Raw genomic sequence first — 18,185 nt, 5'->3', positions numbered from 1 at the left:
CCTAGATCATTGTTATTCTAACTTCCGCGACGCATATAAGGCCCTCCCCCGCCCTCCTTCGGAAAAGCTGACCACGATTCAATTTTGTTGCTCCCAGCCTATAGACAGAAACTAAAACAGGAAGCACCTGCGCTCAGGCGGGTTCGGCCAATCGGATTCCACTCTTCAAGATTGCTTCGATCACATATCATATGTTTCGCATAGCGTCGAACAACAAGATTGATGAATACGGTGATTCAGTGAGTGAGTATATTAGCAAGTGCATCGGAGATGTTGTACCCACAGCGTCTATTAAAACATTCCCCAACCAGAAACCGTGGGTTGATGGCAGCATTCGCGCAAAACTGAAAGCGCAAACCACTGCTTTTAATCAGGGCAAGGTGACCGGAAACATGACCGAATACAAACAGTGTAGCTATTCCCTCCGCAAGGCAATCAAACAAGCTAAGCTTCAGTATAGAGACAAAGTAGAGACCCTCGCAAGGCTGCAGGCCCAGACAGCATCCCCAGCCGCGTCCTCAGAGCATGCACAGACCAGCTGGCTGGTGTGTTTACGGACATATTCAATCAATCCCACCATTGTTCCTGTTCCCAAGAAAGCTAAGGTAACTGAGCTAAATGACTAGCACTCACTTCCGTCATCATGAAGTGCTTTGAGAGACTAGTCAAGGACCATATCACCTCCAACCTACCTGACACCCTAGACCCAATCCAATTTGCTTACCGCCCCAATAGGTCCACAGACGACGCAATCGCAATCACACTGCACACTGCCCTAACCCATCTGGACAAGAGGAAAACCTATGTAAGAATGCTGTTCATCGACTACAGCTCAGCATTTAACACCATAGTACCCTCCAAACTCGTCATTAAGCTCGAGACCCTGGGTCTCGACCCTGCCTTGTGCAACTAGGTCCTGGACTTCCAGACGGGCCGCCCCCAGGTGGTGAGGGTAGGTAACAACATCTCCACTCCGCTGATCCTCAACACTGGGTCCCCACAATGGTGCATTCTCAGCCCTCTCCTGTACTCCCTGGTCACCCACGACTGCGTGGCCATGCACGCCTCCAACTCAATCTTCAAGTTTGCAGATGACACTACAGTGGTAGGCTTGATTACCAACAATGACGAGACTGCCTACAGGGAGGAGGTGAGGGCCATCGGAGTGTGGTGTCAGGAAAATAACCTCACACTCAATGTCAAGAAAACAAAGGAGATGGACTTCAGGAAACAGCAGAGGGATCAGCCCCCTATCTACATCGGCGGGACAGTAGTGGAGAGGGTGGAAAGTTTTAAGTTCCTCGGTGTACACATCACGGACAAACTGAAATGGTCCACCCACACAGACAGCATGGTGAAGAAGGCGCAGCAGCACCTCTTCAACCTCAGGAGGCTGAAGAAATTCGGTTTGTCACCAAAAACACTCACAAACTTTTACAGATGCACAATCGAGAGCATCCTGTCTGGCTGTATCCCAGCCTGGCACGGCAACTGCTCTGCCCATAACCTTAAGGCTCTCCAGAGGGTAATGAGGTCCGCACAACGCATCACCGGGGGCAAACTACCTGCCCTCCAGGGCACCTACACCACCTGATGTCACAGGAAGGCCATAAAGATCATCAAGGACAACAACCACCCGAGCCACTGCCTGTTCACCCCACTATCATCCAGAAGGCGAGGTCTGTACAGGTGCATCAAAGCGGGGACCGAGAGACTGAAAAACAGCTTCTATCTCAAGTCCACCAGACTGTTATTTCTTGACGCTACCCATCCCTTTAGCGGGATAATTGTCATCAACAACCGTTGAATTGCATAGCGCCACGTTCGAATAATATTACTAAAAATATTTATATTCATGAAATCACAAGTACAATATTGCAAAACACAGCTTAGCCTCTTGTTAACCCATGTCAGATTTTTAAAATATGCTTTACAGCGAAAACAAAACATTATGAACACCTAGCATCCCAGTAGCTTGGTCACGAAAATCAGAAAAGCAATCAAATGAATTGTTTACCTTTGATGATCTTTGGATGTTTTCACTCACGAGACTCCCAGTTACACAATAAATGTTCCTTTTGTTCCATAAAGATTATTTTTATATCCAAAATACCTCCGTTTGTTTGGCGCGTTATGTTCAGAAATCCGCAGGAAAGAGTGGTCACGTCAACGCAGACAAATTCCAAATAGTATCTGTAATGTCCACAGAAACATGTCAAACGTTTTTTTATAATCAATCCTCAGGTTGTTTTTAAACTATATAATCGATAATATATCAACCGCAACTGTCTTTTTCAGTAGAAGAGGGAAAGGCAATGGCTGCCCAAACTCTGTTGCGCCAAGCAAAACGCTGCTGGCACCCGGCCATACAATGACGCGATGTTATCTTTCTCGCTCATTTTTCAAAATAAAAGCCTGAAAGGAGGAAGCGATAGGTAAAGCGATAAGAAAAGGAATCTGGTTGATATCCCTTTAAATGGAGCAAAGGCAGGCTAACATGGAGTTTTCAAAATAGAAGCCACTTCCTGGTTTGATTTACCTCAGGGTTTCGCCTGCAATATCAGTTATGTTATACTCACAGACAATACTCACAGACAATGTGTGAGTGTTTTCTATCCTAATCTGTCAATTATATGCATATTCTAGCATCTGGTCCTGAGAAATAGGCCGTTTACTTTGGGAACGTTATTTTTCCAAACATAAAAATAGTGCCCCCTAGCTTCAAGAGGTTTTAAACATCCATCACTAACATTGAGTGGCTGCTGCCAACATACTGACTCAACTCTAGCCACTTTTAACAATGCCACTTTATATAATGTTTACATACCCTACATTACTCATCTCATATACTGTACTCTATACCATCTACTGCATCTTGCCGTTCGGCCATCACTCATTCATATATATATTTATGTACATATTCTTATTCATTCCTTTACACTTGTGTGTATAAGGTAGTTGTGAAATTGTTAGGTTATATCACTTGTTAGATATTACTGCATGGTCGGAACTAGAAGCACAAGCATTTCGCTACACTCACATTAACGTCTGCTAACCATGTGTATGTGACAAATAAAATTTGATTTGATTTGAACCCAGAGAACTAAGAAGGATCCGGAGCAGTGGTGCAAAACAGCAGCTAGCTCTTCCCTCTGGGGGGGGGGGGGGGGGGGGGGTTATGGTAGTTGAGCTACCCAGAGAGGGTGAAGCTGTGTTGGGTTGATGTGCTCCAATACTCCTACCTCATTGCTGGCTCTGTACCAGAACACATCACACAGCGGGTTGTGGTTCCGGGTGGCAACAGCCCGGGTGGTGAGCTCAACAAAGGACAGCTTCTCTGTCTGGGGCGTAGCATAGTCTCTGGGTGGTAATATACATTTGCAACAGTAAATGCACACATGTACAAACATTGCATGAGATTGTGTGTGTGTGTGTGTGTGTCTGCGTATGTTAAAGCTACATCAGAGACATCTGGAACAAGACTCACTTCGTTTAAAAAACACATCTGCCTTCCATATTCAATGATTTTCAGACAGACACAACAGTTCTACCTCTCTACCTCCCTCCTTCCCTGACTATCACTCCCACTCCTCCGATCTTCTCTCTCACACATCCACCTGCTTACATACTGACATGGTCATTCAGGACAGAAGCCCGCTCAGTGTATCATATCTCAGGTCCGACACTGGTGATAGCTGCCGGTTCCAACCAGACTAGGATGGATTGAGAGAGGTATGGATGGATGCAGAGGGCGCAGTGAGTTGCAACGAGGCACAGCCAGGGACAGAACGGCCTGAATGTGGGCAGTGAGGCGTGAATTTGTTAATCTGGTAAACCTGGTCAGCAAACACAGATTAGAGAGAGAGCTGTCTGATATCAATCCTTAGCAGTCCAACCCTACAGAGACCATTGCTGTGTGTACCAACCGGCAGCTAGATAAACTATACTGCATTCACTAGAAACTAGAGGCACTTCACACAGTGAATGGGTCTGATGCACTGCAATACCAAGGTGGTGAAAAAGAGTGTTTGAGAAACAGAGATTGTGTGTATGCCGGGTGGTACTGGAGTGATACTTGCTTGTACATTTTGATCATGTTACAGACTAACTGCACAGCGAGAACTGCACTGCGAAACTTCTGAAGTCTCTGTGGATGGACACACACTCATTAGAGCAGAAAGTATCAGGGAGACATTGGTTCACATTGATATGAGTGATATTTGGAGTGAGGCTGTCTGATTGTTGTGAAACTGAGGGAATAGCACAGGGCTAGCAGGCTATTAAGAGAACAGAGTGGAGCAGAGCAGGGCTAGTAGGCTGTTAAGAGAACAGAGTGGAGCAGAGCAGGGCTAGCAGGCTATTAAGAGAACATAGTGGAGCAGAGCAGGGCTAGCAGGCTGTTAAGAGAACAGAGTGGAGCAGAGCAGGGCTAGCAGTCTATTAAGAGAACAGAGTGGAGCAGAGCAGGGCTAGCAGTCTATTAAGAGAACTGAGTGGAGCAGAGCATGGATAGCAGGCTGTTAATAGAATAGAACAGAGTAGGGCAGAGTAGAGCTGGACAAATGTGAGGAGGCAGCCAAGCCTGATCTTGGAACAGCTTCAAATCTGATTCCGGTCCAGCAGTAAAACCACACACATGCAGGTAGATGTTGATTTTCCTCTGTCTGTTCACTAGGTTCTATACTTTTCTAGGAACAGAATTTTTTAGTACTACCGTACTGGTCATGTTTTAGTATATAGGAAATTGTCAGACAGGTTTCATGTGCTGCAATAACAGTTGTGAGGGGCTTTTCTTCTTGTCTTTACCTTTGGATGTCCAAAATGTCCAAGCTCTACTCTCTCCATAGTATTGTCCCCCCCAACGGCCTCCTCTGCATCAAAATAACCAGATTAAACAATGATGCCATTTGTCTGCTTGAAATTAAAACTCAATGCCTCATTAAGACTAAGTACTGGCAGATCCTAAGTGACACCAAATTCGTTGACCAGAAAAAACAACATTTAATTGGTTTGAACGCACTACTACACGTAACATCATTGCTGTAAATGGCCACCTAAATGGCCACCTAAATGGCCACCAAGCTTTTCCTTGGGGATGTAGGTAGTGGTGGTGCACCAGGTGAAGGCTAGGATAGCTCCGGGGGAAGTTTCCCCAGATCTAGGGTCGACTATGGCCAAATGGAACCCCTCCCCTTCCGAAATTCACAAGATGCCGGGGCACCTCCATTTTCTTTATAACCCTCACAACACCTCAGAAGACGGTAATAACCAATAATAAATACAAATGAAACGTAAATGTTAAAACACGTATTAGGCCACATTTAGCTGACAATCTTGCCTTAGTAAATGTGGTCCATTTTGTCAGTCCGTACAAAGCTTTCATGCAGTAGTGTCGACCAAACGGGTGTCATTCGTTACTGGTTAAATAGTTAACAGAGTCATGAACAGTATTCCCGGAGGCTACTTTATGACTGCCTCCAGACAGCAAGGCTTGTCAGCGGAGAGCCTGGCAGCAGTTTCTCACAGGCACACTCAGGTGTGACCGCACATACATATGTATTCCCTCTAAATGCCAAACAGGCTATTTGTCAAACCCTGCTGTGGGTGTGTGATAGATGCGGGGCCAGATGTTGGCTTTGTGGGTTTCTGTTTGCTTAAGCCACTACCCTTCCTAGCAGATTTGATTTCTGAGTAAATATTAAACATGTCCTGTCAAGCCATTCCTGCACCACAAGGTTTTGTGATTAGGCCTGCCTGCTGCCATGCATGCTTACACTGACACATACACACACACACACAATCAAAAATCTGTTATAAATCTACTCAAGTAATTTGCATAAGCACACATACAGCACACACAACCCTACTAACAACCACACACAGATACAAACACATGTTCACCCATCATTCATGTTCTAGTGTAAACAAGTCACAGATTGACACATGCATGCTCATGTTTGTTAGCCACCTTGTTTAATAAACAAATGGTCTTCTATTCGGTACCTTTACAGATTGGGTCTCGGCACATACTAATAATGAACACTAGGTGGAGCTGTTGATGTACTTCAGACATATAACTATTGTTTGAAGAACTGATGAGAAAGAGGGCTGAGAGAGAGATGTACATATAAACCCTGGAATACTTTTGCAATGAAGCCATCTGCCGCCATATTGGTATTTCCTGGGAGGAGCAGTCCTCCATGTTTCAAGTATATAATTACATATAATTAAGTATTTATTTGTTGTAGTTGGGACAGTAACATTAGTACTCTAAAAAAAATACTTTAAGGAATACATTTTAATGTTGTTGTATGTATGCATTAAGGTGTCTCTAATAGAATATACTAATGTAGACATTAGTAAATGCATTTCTATAGCTTACTAAATCTGTTTCACAATGGAGGAGGAGCACCGAAATGACAATGCGATAGCTTCAATACAACAAATGGTCAGTCATCCAGAGTTTATACACATCATTGGAGAGAGAGAGAAAAGGATTTTAGCACAGGAGACTATTCTCCATCATGTACAGTGCATTTGGAAAGTATTCAGACCCCTTGACTTTTTCCACATTTTGTTATATTACAGCCTTTTTAATAACATTGATTAAATAGTTAATTTCCCTCATCAATCTACACACAATACCCAATAATGGCAAAGCAAAAACAGTTATTCTTTTTTTGCACATTTATCAACAACCCCCCCCCCCCCCCAGAACTATCACATTTACATAAGTATTCAGACCCTTTACTTTGTACATTGTTGAAGCACCTTTGGTAGTATATTAAAGCCTCAAGGTTTCTTGGGTATGACACTTCAAGCTTGGTACACCTGTATTTGGGGAGTTTCTCCCATTCTTCTCTGCAGATCCTTTCAAGCTCTGTCAGGTTGGATGGGGAGCGTTGCTGCACAGCTATTTTCAGGTCTCTCCAGTAATGTTCGATCAGGTTCAAGTCCAGGCTCTGGCTGGGCCACTCAAGGACATTCAGAGACTTGTCTCGAAGCCACTCCTGAGTTGTCTTGACTGTGTGCTTAGTGTCATTGTCCAGTTGGAAGGTGAACCTTTGCCCCAGTCAGAGGTACTGAGCACTCTGGAGCAGGTTTTCATCAAGGATCTCTCTGTACTTCAATGCTGCAGAAATGTTTTGGTATCCTTCCCCAGATCTGTGCATTGACACAATCCTGTCTCTTAGCTTTAACAACAATTCCTTGGACCTCATGGCTTGGTTTTTGCTCTGACATGAACTGCCACCTGCGGGATCTTATAAAGACAGGTGTGTGCCTTTCCAAATCATGTCCAATCAATTAAATTTAGCACAGGTGGACTCAAATCAAGTTGTAGAAACATCTCAAGGATGATCAATGGAAACAGAATGCACCTGAACTCAATTTCAAGTCTCATAGCAATGGTTCTGAATATGTAAATGTAAGGTATTTGATGTGGATTAAAAAAAAAAACAATTTTAGAATAAGGCTTTAACGTAACAAAATGTGGAGAAAGGGAAGGGGTCTGAATACTTTCCAAATGCACTGTGTTTGTCATTTAGCAAAGCTGAGAGGAAAATTATTAGGACAAGGCTCCCTCCCACCTGTTGTCTGATCTGCAAACTAAAGCCCGACTGTACAGCAACTCATACCCAAGATCAATCTATATTCTGTTCTGCTGATCAGGTTCAATTGTTTTATCATACAAAAGTGGGAACAGACACAAAAGTAAGAACAATTTATAATTCATGACCCTTTTATTTGACCATTTCAATTTGAAATCTGTGGCAACATCGCTCACAACAATGAGAAAAATACACTTAAATACCAGACCACTTTAAAAGGCAGGTGTTGTGATATAAGGACTCACATCACAAAGTCATCTCTACATACAAAATCTACATTTCCATTTTACGATAATTTCTTTACACCTCATTTATATATATTCACACTAAAGTGTAGTATGATTTAAAAGCACACTTGAATTTAAAGAGACTAATCATTTGATCTTCTAAGAAATCTAACATTTTAATTTGATTCCCATTTCTGAGAATCGAGAGCTCCTTTGCTCCGTCTTGGTAACTGAATATTTTTCCACAGTGGCCTACTGAATGTCTTTCAGTTACTGAATTACCTTCAGTAACTGAATCTCTCTCAGTTACTGAATTACCTTTAGACACTGAATCTCTCTCAGTTTCTAACCTTAAAGGATGAGGAAAATCTAGGAACTTTCTGCTATCTGCATGAGAGTTGATGTACAAATCTATTATTACAGAATATTACAAGCTCTGGCTGTCTTTAGGTAGGTATCGAAAGAGTTGAGATGTGCTCTTAAGTCAAACATTTTGTAATGGTATTTCTGTTATTACATCTTTCCCTTAAATGTCTACGAGAAGAGGCTGATGTGAAGCTCTATAGGAGAACGGGCTCCTTCTAATGACTGGAACTGAATCAATGCAACAGAGTCAAACACGTTGTTTCCATGTGTTTGATGTGTTTGGTACCATTCCATTGATTCCATTCCAGGCATTTGGCACTGACACACACACTTTCTACACCAGACATGCCACTAGGGGTCTTTTCACGGTCCGCAAGTCCAGAACAAATTCAAGGAAACATACAGTATTATACAGAGCCATGAGTGCATGGAACTCCCTTCCATCTTATATAGAGCAAGTGAACAGCAGACCTGGTTTCAAAAAACAAATAAAGCAACACCTCACAGGACAACGCCTCTCCCCCATGTGACCTACTTGTTCTGTATATGTACTGATACAGTATGTGTAACTGATAGATGCACACACACACACTACATGTTAATGTTTGTAAATGCATGTCAATTGTAAAATATTTTGTCTGTAATGTATCTGTTGCCATTGGCGTTGGCTAATGGGATCCTAAAAAATTATCAGGAATCAAGGTAAAACTCAACAGGGGCAGGCAATAGGCAGGTCAAGGCAGGCAGGGGTCAGTAAACCAGAGGTGAGGCAACGGTACCGGACAGCAGGCAAACTCAGGGTAGGCAGAGGTCAAACAATCCAGAGGTGGCGGAAAGGTACAGGTCAGCAGGCAGGCTCAGGCGCAGGTAGAGTGGTCAGGCAGGCGGGCTCAGAGTCAGGACAGACAAGGGTCAAAACCAGGAGGGTGAGAAAAAGAGAAACTGTGAAAAGCAGGAGCTGAGAACAAAAACACTGGTTGACTTGACAAACAAGATGAACTGGCAACAGACAAACAGATAACACAGGTATAAATACACGGGGGATAATGGGCAGCAAGGAGGGGGGTGGAGACAATCACAAGGACAGGTGAAACAGATCAGGGTGTGACATAAATAAAATCTCAATTGCAATGAGCTTGTCCTCCTATAGCTCCTCACACCAGCCTCCTATGATGTTTAACATACTGTCACCACTGAAGGTGGCTCCCCTTTCTGTTCGGGTGGCGCTCGGCGGTCGTCGTCACCGGCCTACTAGCTGCCACTGATCCTTTTTTCCCCTTTCTATTTATTGGTTTCACCTGTTTGTGTTTTAGGCTGGTTAGTCGGGCTTTATTTACCAGTAGGCCTGCCTGCTCTTTGTGCGGGATTGTTTTGTCTAACGTGTGTGCACGTCTGTGGGTTATGTGTTTCCCATTTCATTGGGTTTGGCTGGACAGTTTAAGTCCCCGTGTTTGGGGCATTTGTTTTGTTGTGCGCCCTGTGCTTTCGTGGGGTTGGCTTATGTTCGCCGTTTTGTGCATATAATATAGCGCTACCCTGAACTCTCTGCTTCCTGCGCCTGACTTCTCACCCACTACAAACAGTCCACTACACATACAGTACATGTTTAACATACCATCATGTATTTTATTCACCTCCAAATTGAGTCACCTTCTCTCTGAGTAAAGTTTATATCAACTCAGAGAAATGAGACCTGAGATGTTTCCTGTCTAAATGAGAGGCCAGATGTAGTAAAGTGGAGGTACTGTTTGTCTTTTGGTGTTAGCAGACAGATACACTACCAGTCAAAATTTTGGACACACTTACTCATTCAAGGGTTTCTCTTTATTTGTACTATTTTCTACATTGTATAATAATAGTGAAGACAACAAAACTATGAAATAGCACATATGGAATCACGTAGTCATTTTAGATTCTTCAAAGTCACCACCACCACTTTTGGCATTCTCTAAACCAGCTTCATGAGGAATGCTTTTCCAACAGTCTTGAAGGAGTTCCCACATATGTTGAGCACTTGGTGGCTCCTTTTCCTTCACTCTGCGGTCCAACGCATCCCAAACCATCTAATTTTTTTGAGGTCAGGTGATTGTGGAAGCCAGATCATCTGATTCAGCACTCCATCACTCTCCTTGGTCAAATAGCCCTTACAGAGCCTGGAGGTATGTTTTGGGTCATTGTCCCATTGAAAAACAAATCGCAAACCAGATGGGATGGCGTATCAATGCAGAATTCTGTGGTAGCCATGCTGGTAAATTGTGCCTTGAATTCAAAATAGATCACTGACAGTTTCACCAGCGAAGCACCCACACACCATTGCACCTCCTCCTCCATGCTTCATGGTGGGTCCCACACATGCAGGGATCATCCGTTCACCTACTCTGTGTCTCACAAAGACACTCATCCAAAAGAAGACAGATTTCCACCAGTCTAATGTCCATTGCTCGTGTTTCTTGGCCCATGCAGGTCTCTTCTTCTCATTGGTGTCCTTTAGTTTTCTTTGCAGCAATTCGACCATGAAGGCATGATTCATGCAGTCTCCTCTGAACAGTTGATGTTGAGATGTGTCTGTTACTTGAACTTTGTGAAGCATTTATTTGGGCTGCAATTTGAGGTGCAGTTAACTCTAATGACCTTATCCTTTGCAGCAGAGATAACATTTAGTCTTCCTTTCCTGTGGCGGTCCTCATGAGAGCCAGTTTCATCATAAACTGCTACTGCACTTGAAGTGACTTTCAAATTTCTTAAAATGTTCCGTATTGACTGACCTTCATGTCTAAAAGTAATGATGGACTGTAGTTTATCTTTGCTTATTTGAGCTGTTCTTGTCATAATATGGACTTGGTCTTTTACCAATCTTCTGTATACCACCCCTACCTTGCCACAACACAACTGATTGGCTCAAACGCATTAATTAAGAAGGAAAGAAATTCCACAAATTAACTTTTAACAAGGCCCACCTGTTAATTGAAATGCATTCCAGGTGACTACCTCATGAATCTGGTTGGGTTGAGGGAATGCCAAGAGTGTGCAAAGCTGTCAAGGCAAAGAGTGGCTACTTTGAAGAATCTCAAATCTCAAATATATTTAGATTTGTTTAACACTTTTTTGGTTACTACATGATTCCATATGTGTTATTTCATAGTTTTGATGTCTTCACTATTACTCAGCATTGTAGAAAATGGTAAAAACAAAGAAAAACCCTGGAATAAGTAGGTGTCTCCAAACTTTTCACTGGTACTGTACATAGGCCTACTGTACTACAGGCCTTACCCAACCCCAATCAGTTTAATCAATAGGACCAAGTATGTGCCATTCAAACTATAGTACACCCCAAGGGTTCATATTCTAAACCTCAGTGTGTGACAAGAGCAAGGGGACACATTAGATGAGATGCTACTTCCAATCCAACCAGTCAAGGCAGGACAATCAGCCCAGTTGCACTCTCCCTCTCCTTCCTACTCTTCCTCTTCCTCCCCCAACTCCATCCCCTCCACCCACACAGGTCCAGTATCGTTGGATAGAAACACTAGAGCTTATCCTAGTGCCACCAAAGTCAGCAAACTGGCCCTATGCACTGCAGCCAGCCAGAGTCAGCATAATGTGCAGCGAAACGTTCTCACTGTACAGACAAAACAGAGCCATTGGCTGTTCAGCTGAAAAAGACCCCTGTGCTCAGCATCAATGATGAGCTCCTGTGGATTTGGATTGTCCCATAGTCTATGTTGAAAGAGCCATACCTCAAGGCATGTTTCTTTCACTTCTATCTGCAGTGATTTTAGACAGGACAGTTGGGCAGGGGTGATTTTGGTTCTGGGCATTAGGATTTCTGGGTACACTCCTGGCTGTCCTACTGTGTCGGGCCTCCCTCACCCTCACCGGCCCAGCCATGGCTGCTTTGTGTGGGCTGACCTTGGCTGGACCAAGCTGACGTTGTGAGGCGACCAGTTTGGCGGCCTGTCTCTGCCTAGTGGCAAGCTCCGGGAACTGCTTGGTGTAGAGAGTGTCTGTGTACTGCAGCTCTGGAGTGATCAGGTTCTGACAGTGTGTTTTGGTAGGCCCGTCCAGCCCAGGGTTCAGGTTGTAGCCCTGGATGATGGCCGCTCCATACTGGAAGGGCTTCAGCCCTGCATCCTGTACCTGCGACGGGTCCACTGCACCACCATCCTTCAGGCAGGTTTTGGCTAGTTTGGCACGTTGCTCCTGCAGCCGAGTCACCTCCCGCCTCATCTCCTCACGCCCTACAGTAGTGTCCACGCGTCGCCAGAAGGTGGCGTTAAAGTGCAGGTAGAGCCGCCAGTCAAGGGCGTTCCAGGCTCTGATCTTGTCAGCGGTGTGCGGGGAGAGCATGTTCCGTGCGCGCTCGCTCCGGCTGTTCAACTTGAAGGAGACGATGTCGTCCAGAGACCAGCAGAGGGCACGCTTGAGCAGGATCATGGATTCGTCAAAGTACTCTGAGATGAGGATAAGGTGGAAGTCCTCCTCGATGGCGCCAATGGCTGTGGCGGCCCGCGTCTCTAGGTCTCCGGGCGTCTCTGTGGCGACGTTGTTGTCGAAGCCAAAGTCAAAGGTCAGGATGTTACGGGCGTAGTGGTTGTTGGGAAGGGACGTGTTGTAACTACGCCAACCGTTGTCGAGGAAGTCGTCCAGGCTGCGGGCCTTGTGGAAGGCGGGAATGCTCTTGTAGTAGATGAAGATGGACTCCATCATGGCAACAGGGTTCTTCAGGATGGAGAAGTAGAATGTGTCCTGGGGCATCACCTTCCTCACCTAAGACACAACAGGAAAAGACCAAAACAATAAGAACAAAATTAGTTAGTTAGTGATGCCTTAGTCACCATTTAACAATTATTGGTTTAAAAATTGTATATTTTCCGGGAAAAAGATAGTAGTGAAATTCAACTGGTGTTAGTCTGAACCTCGATATTATCTATGATGCAGTGGAGGCTGCTGAGGGGAGGATGGCTCATAATAATGGCCAGAATGGAGCAAATGGAATGTTCTGATACCATTACACAAATTCCGCTCCAGCCATTATCACAAGCCTGCTCCCCAATTAAGTTGCCACCAACCTCCTGTGCTATGATGATAGAACTCACCTCTGGTGGTCTGAACCTCATGTGGTTGCACATGATGTGGAACTTTTTGACACTGTGGCTCCTAACTCCCTCCACAAAGTGTGAGGCGAAGAAGAAGGGATAGAACAGCTGGCTGTGCATGTTCAGCGGAAGGGCGAAGGTCAGATTGCGGCTGTCGCCATAGCGATACAAGATGTTTAAGATGGTGCTGCTGGCCGTTTTGTGCGTCTTTAGAAAGACGATGTGGTTCTTCGGCCGACAGGTGGAGTTGGCAATCCCCGGTTTCACCTCGCTTATCACCCCGGCAACTACAGAGTTGGTGCCTAGAGGGGCAAGGCTGTTTCTACTCTTAAGCTGATTGGTTAAGGGGACCTGGAAAGGTTTGTTAGACAGGGTAGATACCACTCTGATAGCTTTGTGGCCCAGCTGGAGAATCACAGACCCGGGAACCCCCAAATGCAACTCATCATCGCCCAATGTGACTTTGGGCAGGGCTGCCTTTACTGCTAAAACTTTACCCCTTTCCTCTTTCCTGGAGTCTTTGACCTTGGTGAAAGTGTTTGAGAGCTTTAAATGTTGGTGATGCACCTGGAGTCTCCTCTCCACTCCTGGATCATCTCTGCCATCTTGATGTTCTGCTACCTTCTGGTTCTCTTTGGCCGATTGTTTAGGAGCTCCTTCCTCCTGTGACCTCACTTCCTCTTCTACGACAGGGGCGTGCGAAGAGCGCACGTTTTCCCAGTCCCTCTGCTCAGTTGGGAGCGTTCCCTGGATCTCGATGGTAAACCGCACATTCAGGAGCTTCTTGCTCAACATCTTATCGTTCCTGAAACCATACAGAGTGTTAGACTACAGTTAGCCAATCACTGTCAGCCTGTTTCAAAACAAAACAATTATCCGGAACAGAGAAGTGGAATGTAAAACCGTATTAGTTTCACCAAAGATAATCTATTATATTAACAAGATAGCCGAGTAACCAGCCTAACAATGGAAATACAGTACATGTCCTCAATGATTGAAGCCAGACGCGATCAGGTAGGACCATTGTAGTCAATGAGAGGGCAGATACGCATGTGAACAACAGTCGTTTTTCTCAAAGTTGCCGGAATGCCATGTGCATCCACTTATATCAGCACATTTGAAACAGAATATACATTGCGAAACTTCTATTCAGTCAAATAAGCCTCAAGTAATTCGACATTCTCTCATAGTCCTCCATACAAAAAAATACAAATCCTCCCGCTTTACCTCTTCCTCTCTGGTTTCACTGCCAGTAATATCAATCCAGGTAGCGTGAATATCTGACCCGATGGCTAGGATCTTAATTTGAGCTCGTTTTCTACAGCAGAAAAACTATCCTGTAGCAACAGGACATGTGAATAATTAAGTGGATTATAATTAATGGATTTTTGTAGGGGTTGATACATTTTTCTCAAGGGAAAATCAAGTTAAAAATTTAGAAATGGAAATAACAAGCCTTTTTAAACCTCAAATATACTACAAGTTTTACATTTCCTGCATTGCAGGATTTTGCTTTATGTTTTGGATCATTGTCTTGTTGGAAGACAAATCTCCGTCCCAGTCTCAGGTCTTTTGCAGACTCCATCAGGTTTTCTTCCAGAATGGTCCTGTATTTGGCTCCATCCATCTTCCCATCAATTTTAACCATCTTCCCTGTCCCTGCTGAAGAAAAGCAGGCCCAAACCATGATGCTGCCACTACCATGTTTGACAGTGGGGATGGTGTGTTAAACTGTGTTGCTTTTACGCCAAACATAACGTTTTGCATTGTTGCCAAAAAGTTCAATTTTGGTTTCATCTGACCAGAGCACCTTCTTCCACATGTTTGGTGTGTCTCCCAGGTGGCTTGTGGCAAACTTTAAACAACACTTATTATGGATATCTATAAGAAATGGCTTTCTTCTTGCCACTCTTCCATAAAGGCCAGATTTGTGCAATATACGACTGATTGTTGTCCTATGGACAGAGTCTCCCACCTCAGCTGTAGATCTCTGCAGTTCATCCAGAGTGATCATGGGCCTCTTGGCTGCATCTCTGATCAGTCTTCTCCTTGTATGAGCTGAAAGTTTAGAAGGACGGCCAGGTCTTGGTAGATTTGCAGTGGTCTGATACTCCTTCCATTTCAATATTATCGCTTGCACAGTGCTCCTTGGGATGTTTAAAGCTTGGGAAATCTTTTTGTATCCAAATCCGGCTTTAAACTTCTTCACAACAGTATCTCGGACCTGCCTGGTGTGTTCCTTGTTCTTCATGATGCTCTCTGCGCTTTTAACGGACCTCTGAGACTATCACAGTGCATGTGCATTCATACGGAGACTTGATTACACACAGGTGGATTGTATTTATCATCATTAGTCATTTAGGTCAACATTGGATCATTCAGAGATCCTCACTGAACTTCTGGAGAGAGTTTGCTGCACTGAAAGTAAAGGGGCTGAATAATTTTGCACGCCCAATTTTTCAGTTTTTGATTTGTTAAAAAAGTTTGAAATATCTAATAAATGTTGTTCCACTTCATGATTGTGTCCCACTTGTTGTTGATTCTTCACAAAAAAATACAGTTTTATATCTTTATGTTTGAAGCCTGAAATGTGGCAAAAGGTCGCAAAGTTCAAGGGGGCCGAATACTTTCGCAAGGCACTGTATGTAAGTACAGTAGCACCAGACTCACCTGGACTGCCAGACGACTCCTAGGATCTGGATGGCCACACAGAGCACAGTGAGGGCCATGAGGACCATCCATAGATAGCGTAGGGGGCTACACAGCAGTACCTTCAGCCACCTGCAGGGGGGAGGGGGGGGTCAACCACAGGAACCACATTAGAGTCTGTAGCGTCAGACACAGAAATACTACTGACAACAGGACTGATTCTATGGCCATTAACTCATTTAGAGAATCTCAGGGATATTATGTGTCTTTAACTCCATTCTAATCTCATTCTAAAGCTGTAACTTCATTTTAAAATCACATTTTAACACCATAACCATGAAACATTTGTATTAAAATGAGGACTGATCCATGCGAGACTAAAGAAATGATGCCTGTATTGTTGGATGTTTTTTCTTGAGGCTTAGAGGCCATGAATAGGGTGACTGCAGCGCATGTGTTTGTGTGCACATGTTGTGTGTGAGAAGGAAGCGAGAATCTCAATGATTTACAAGACAATCCAACAGCAGAGTGAAACAGTGATTCACACAAGCTCTTGCAATGTTTTCACTTATCAGGTGGCTACACAATGTACTAAACATCCTCTTTGTGGGCTAGTGTGTGTATTTGCATGATTTCCAGAGTGAATCTGATATGTTTATTAAAACATACAGCACAAGGTGTGTGTGTGTGTGTGTGTGTGTGTGTGTGTGTGTGTGTGTGTGTGTGTGTGTGTGTGTGTGTGTGTGTGTATTTCTGTGTATGTTTCTGTGTGTGTTACAACTACATTAGAGACATCTGGAACAACAGACTGACCTTGTCTTAATAAAAACACATCTGCCTTCGCACCTGAATGATTTCCAGACAGGCAGCAGCAGTTCTACCTCCCTCACTCTCTATCTCCCCCTCCCTCTCCCTCTCGCTCTCTCTCCCTCCCTCTCTCTCTCCCTCCTTTCCTTGTTTCCTATCTCTCCAGCTCCTCCTATCTTCTCTCTCACACATCCACCTGCTACTGAGTGTGTGTGTGCACGTGCGCATGCACACATGTTATATGTGTGGTACATCTGTATGTGTGTGTGTGTGTGTGTGTGTGTGTGTGTGTGTGTGTGTGTGTGTGTGTGTGTGTGTGTGTATGTGTGTGTGTGTGTGTGTGTGTGTGTGTGTGTGTGTGTGTGTGTGTGTGTGTGTGTGTGTGTGTGTGTGTGTGTCTGCCTGTGCATGTGAGCATGAGTATGTGCATGTGTGTGTGTGTCCCTGAGCACAGTCCATAAGTGCATGCTGCCGCTACACTGTCCCTCAGTCGCCCCCAGCTGTTTGTCAGTGTAGTACATTAGTCTGGCCACCGCGGGGTTGAAGCATGACGCACACAGCACCAGGGCAGCCAGCCATCACTGATGGGTCATCATCAAGACATGGGATGATGATGTCACTGTGAAGCTAGCTGATTGACTCAAACAGGCATGCCACCACCATTACTAAACAACACAACATATGACCCATTATCCTCTAGTTCAGTTCCCCCCCTGGAAGCAGTTATTGGGAAAACTCTGATTGGCCCGTGTCACAAATGGAGGAAAGGCAAGCGAGACAAACATGAAAATACCAGGGAAAGTAGTTGCTAGGCACATAGTATAACATTTGCCCTTAGTATACTGCTACACACCATCCTCCCTGTTTGTAGTGGTTTTACATTGAGCTCTGTTGCACATTGCTTGTGCATTGTGTCACTGACTAAATATGTCCATGCTAATCCAGTGGTTGTGCTACAAACATGGTTTGCGTTTGTCTGGGAATCTGGTTGGCGTTTGATCTGTTTTGTGAGTGTACTTTCCCCTATGCATGGATAATTCCCCTATGCATGGATAATTCCCCTATGCATGGATAATTCCCCTATGCATGGATAATTCCCATTAGCATGGATAATTCCCGTATGCATGGATAATTCCCCTATGCATGGATAATTCCCCTATGCATGGATAATTCCCCTATGCATGGATAATTCCCCTATGCATGGATAATTCCCCTACGACACAAACAGAATAGGGATGACGTTAACGTTAATGAATAATGGAGTGAAACACTATGAAAGTGCTGGTTGTTTTACCTTTTACACATTTTGTTGTGTTACAACCTGATTTTGAAATGGATTAAATGTAGATTTCTTTGTCACTGGCCTACACACAACACCCCATAATTAGTATTTTATGTATTTAAACAGGCAAGTCAGTTAAGAACAAATT

At 44.2% G+C, this 18,185-nt stretch overlaps 1 protein-coding gene across 1 annotated transcript in view; it reads right to left on the bottom strand.

Moving 5' to 3' along the window:
* Positions 1 to 7,723: 7,723 nt before the first annotated feature.
* Positions 7,724 to 18,185, bottom strand: part of LOC110504129 (galactose-3-O-sulfotransferase 2) — a 17,196-nt gene continuing 6,734 nt past the window's right edge. Inside the window, exons 2-4 of the mRNA XM_021582957.3 lie at positions 15,970 to 16,080; positions 13,300 to 14,104; positions 7,724 to 12,970 (exon numbers count right to left, since the gene is read on the bottom strand). Of these exons, the coding sequence (XP_021438632.1) occupies positions 11,942 to 12,970; positions 13,300 to 14,104; positions 15,970 to 16,080 (1,945 nt within the window). The 3' untranslated portion in view covers positions 7,724 to 11,941. The remainder of the gene's footprint in view (positions 12,971 to 13,299; positions 14,105 to 15,969; positions 16,081 to 18,185) is intronic.

This window comes from Oncorhynchus mykiss, chromosome 24 (genome assembly GCF_057628025.1).
Source record: "Oncorhynchus mykiss isolate SJ-2025 chromosome 24, ASM5762802v1, whole genome shotgun sequence".
Classification (NCBI taxonomy): domain Eukaryota; kingdom Metazoa; phylum Chordata; class Actinopteri; order Salmoniformes; family Salmonidae; genus Oncorhynchus; species Oncorhynchus mykiss.
Note: the sequence above shows the minus strand (reverse complement) of the source record. Positions and strands in the feature narration are given on the sequence as shown.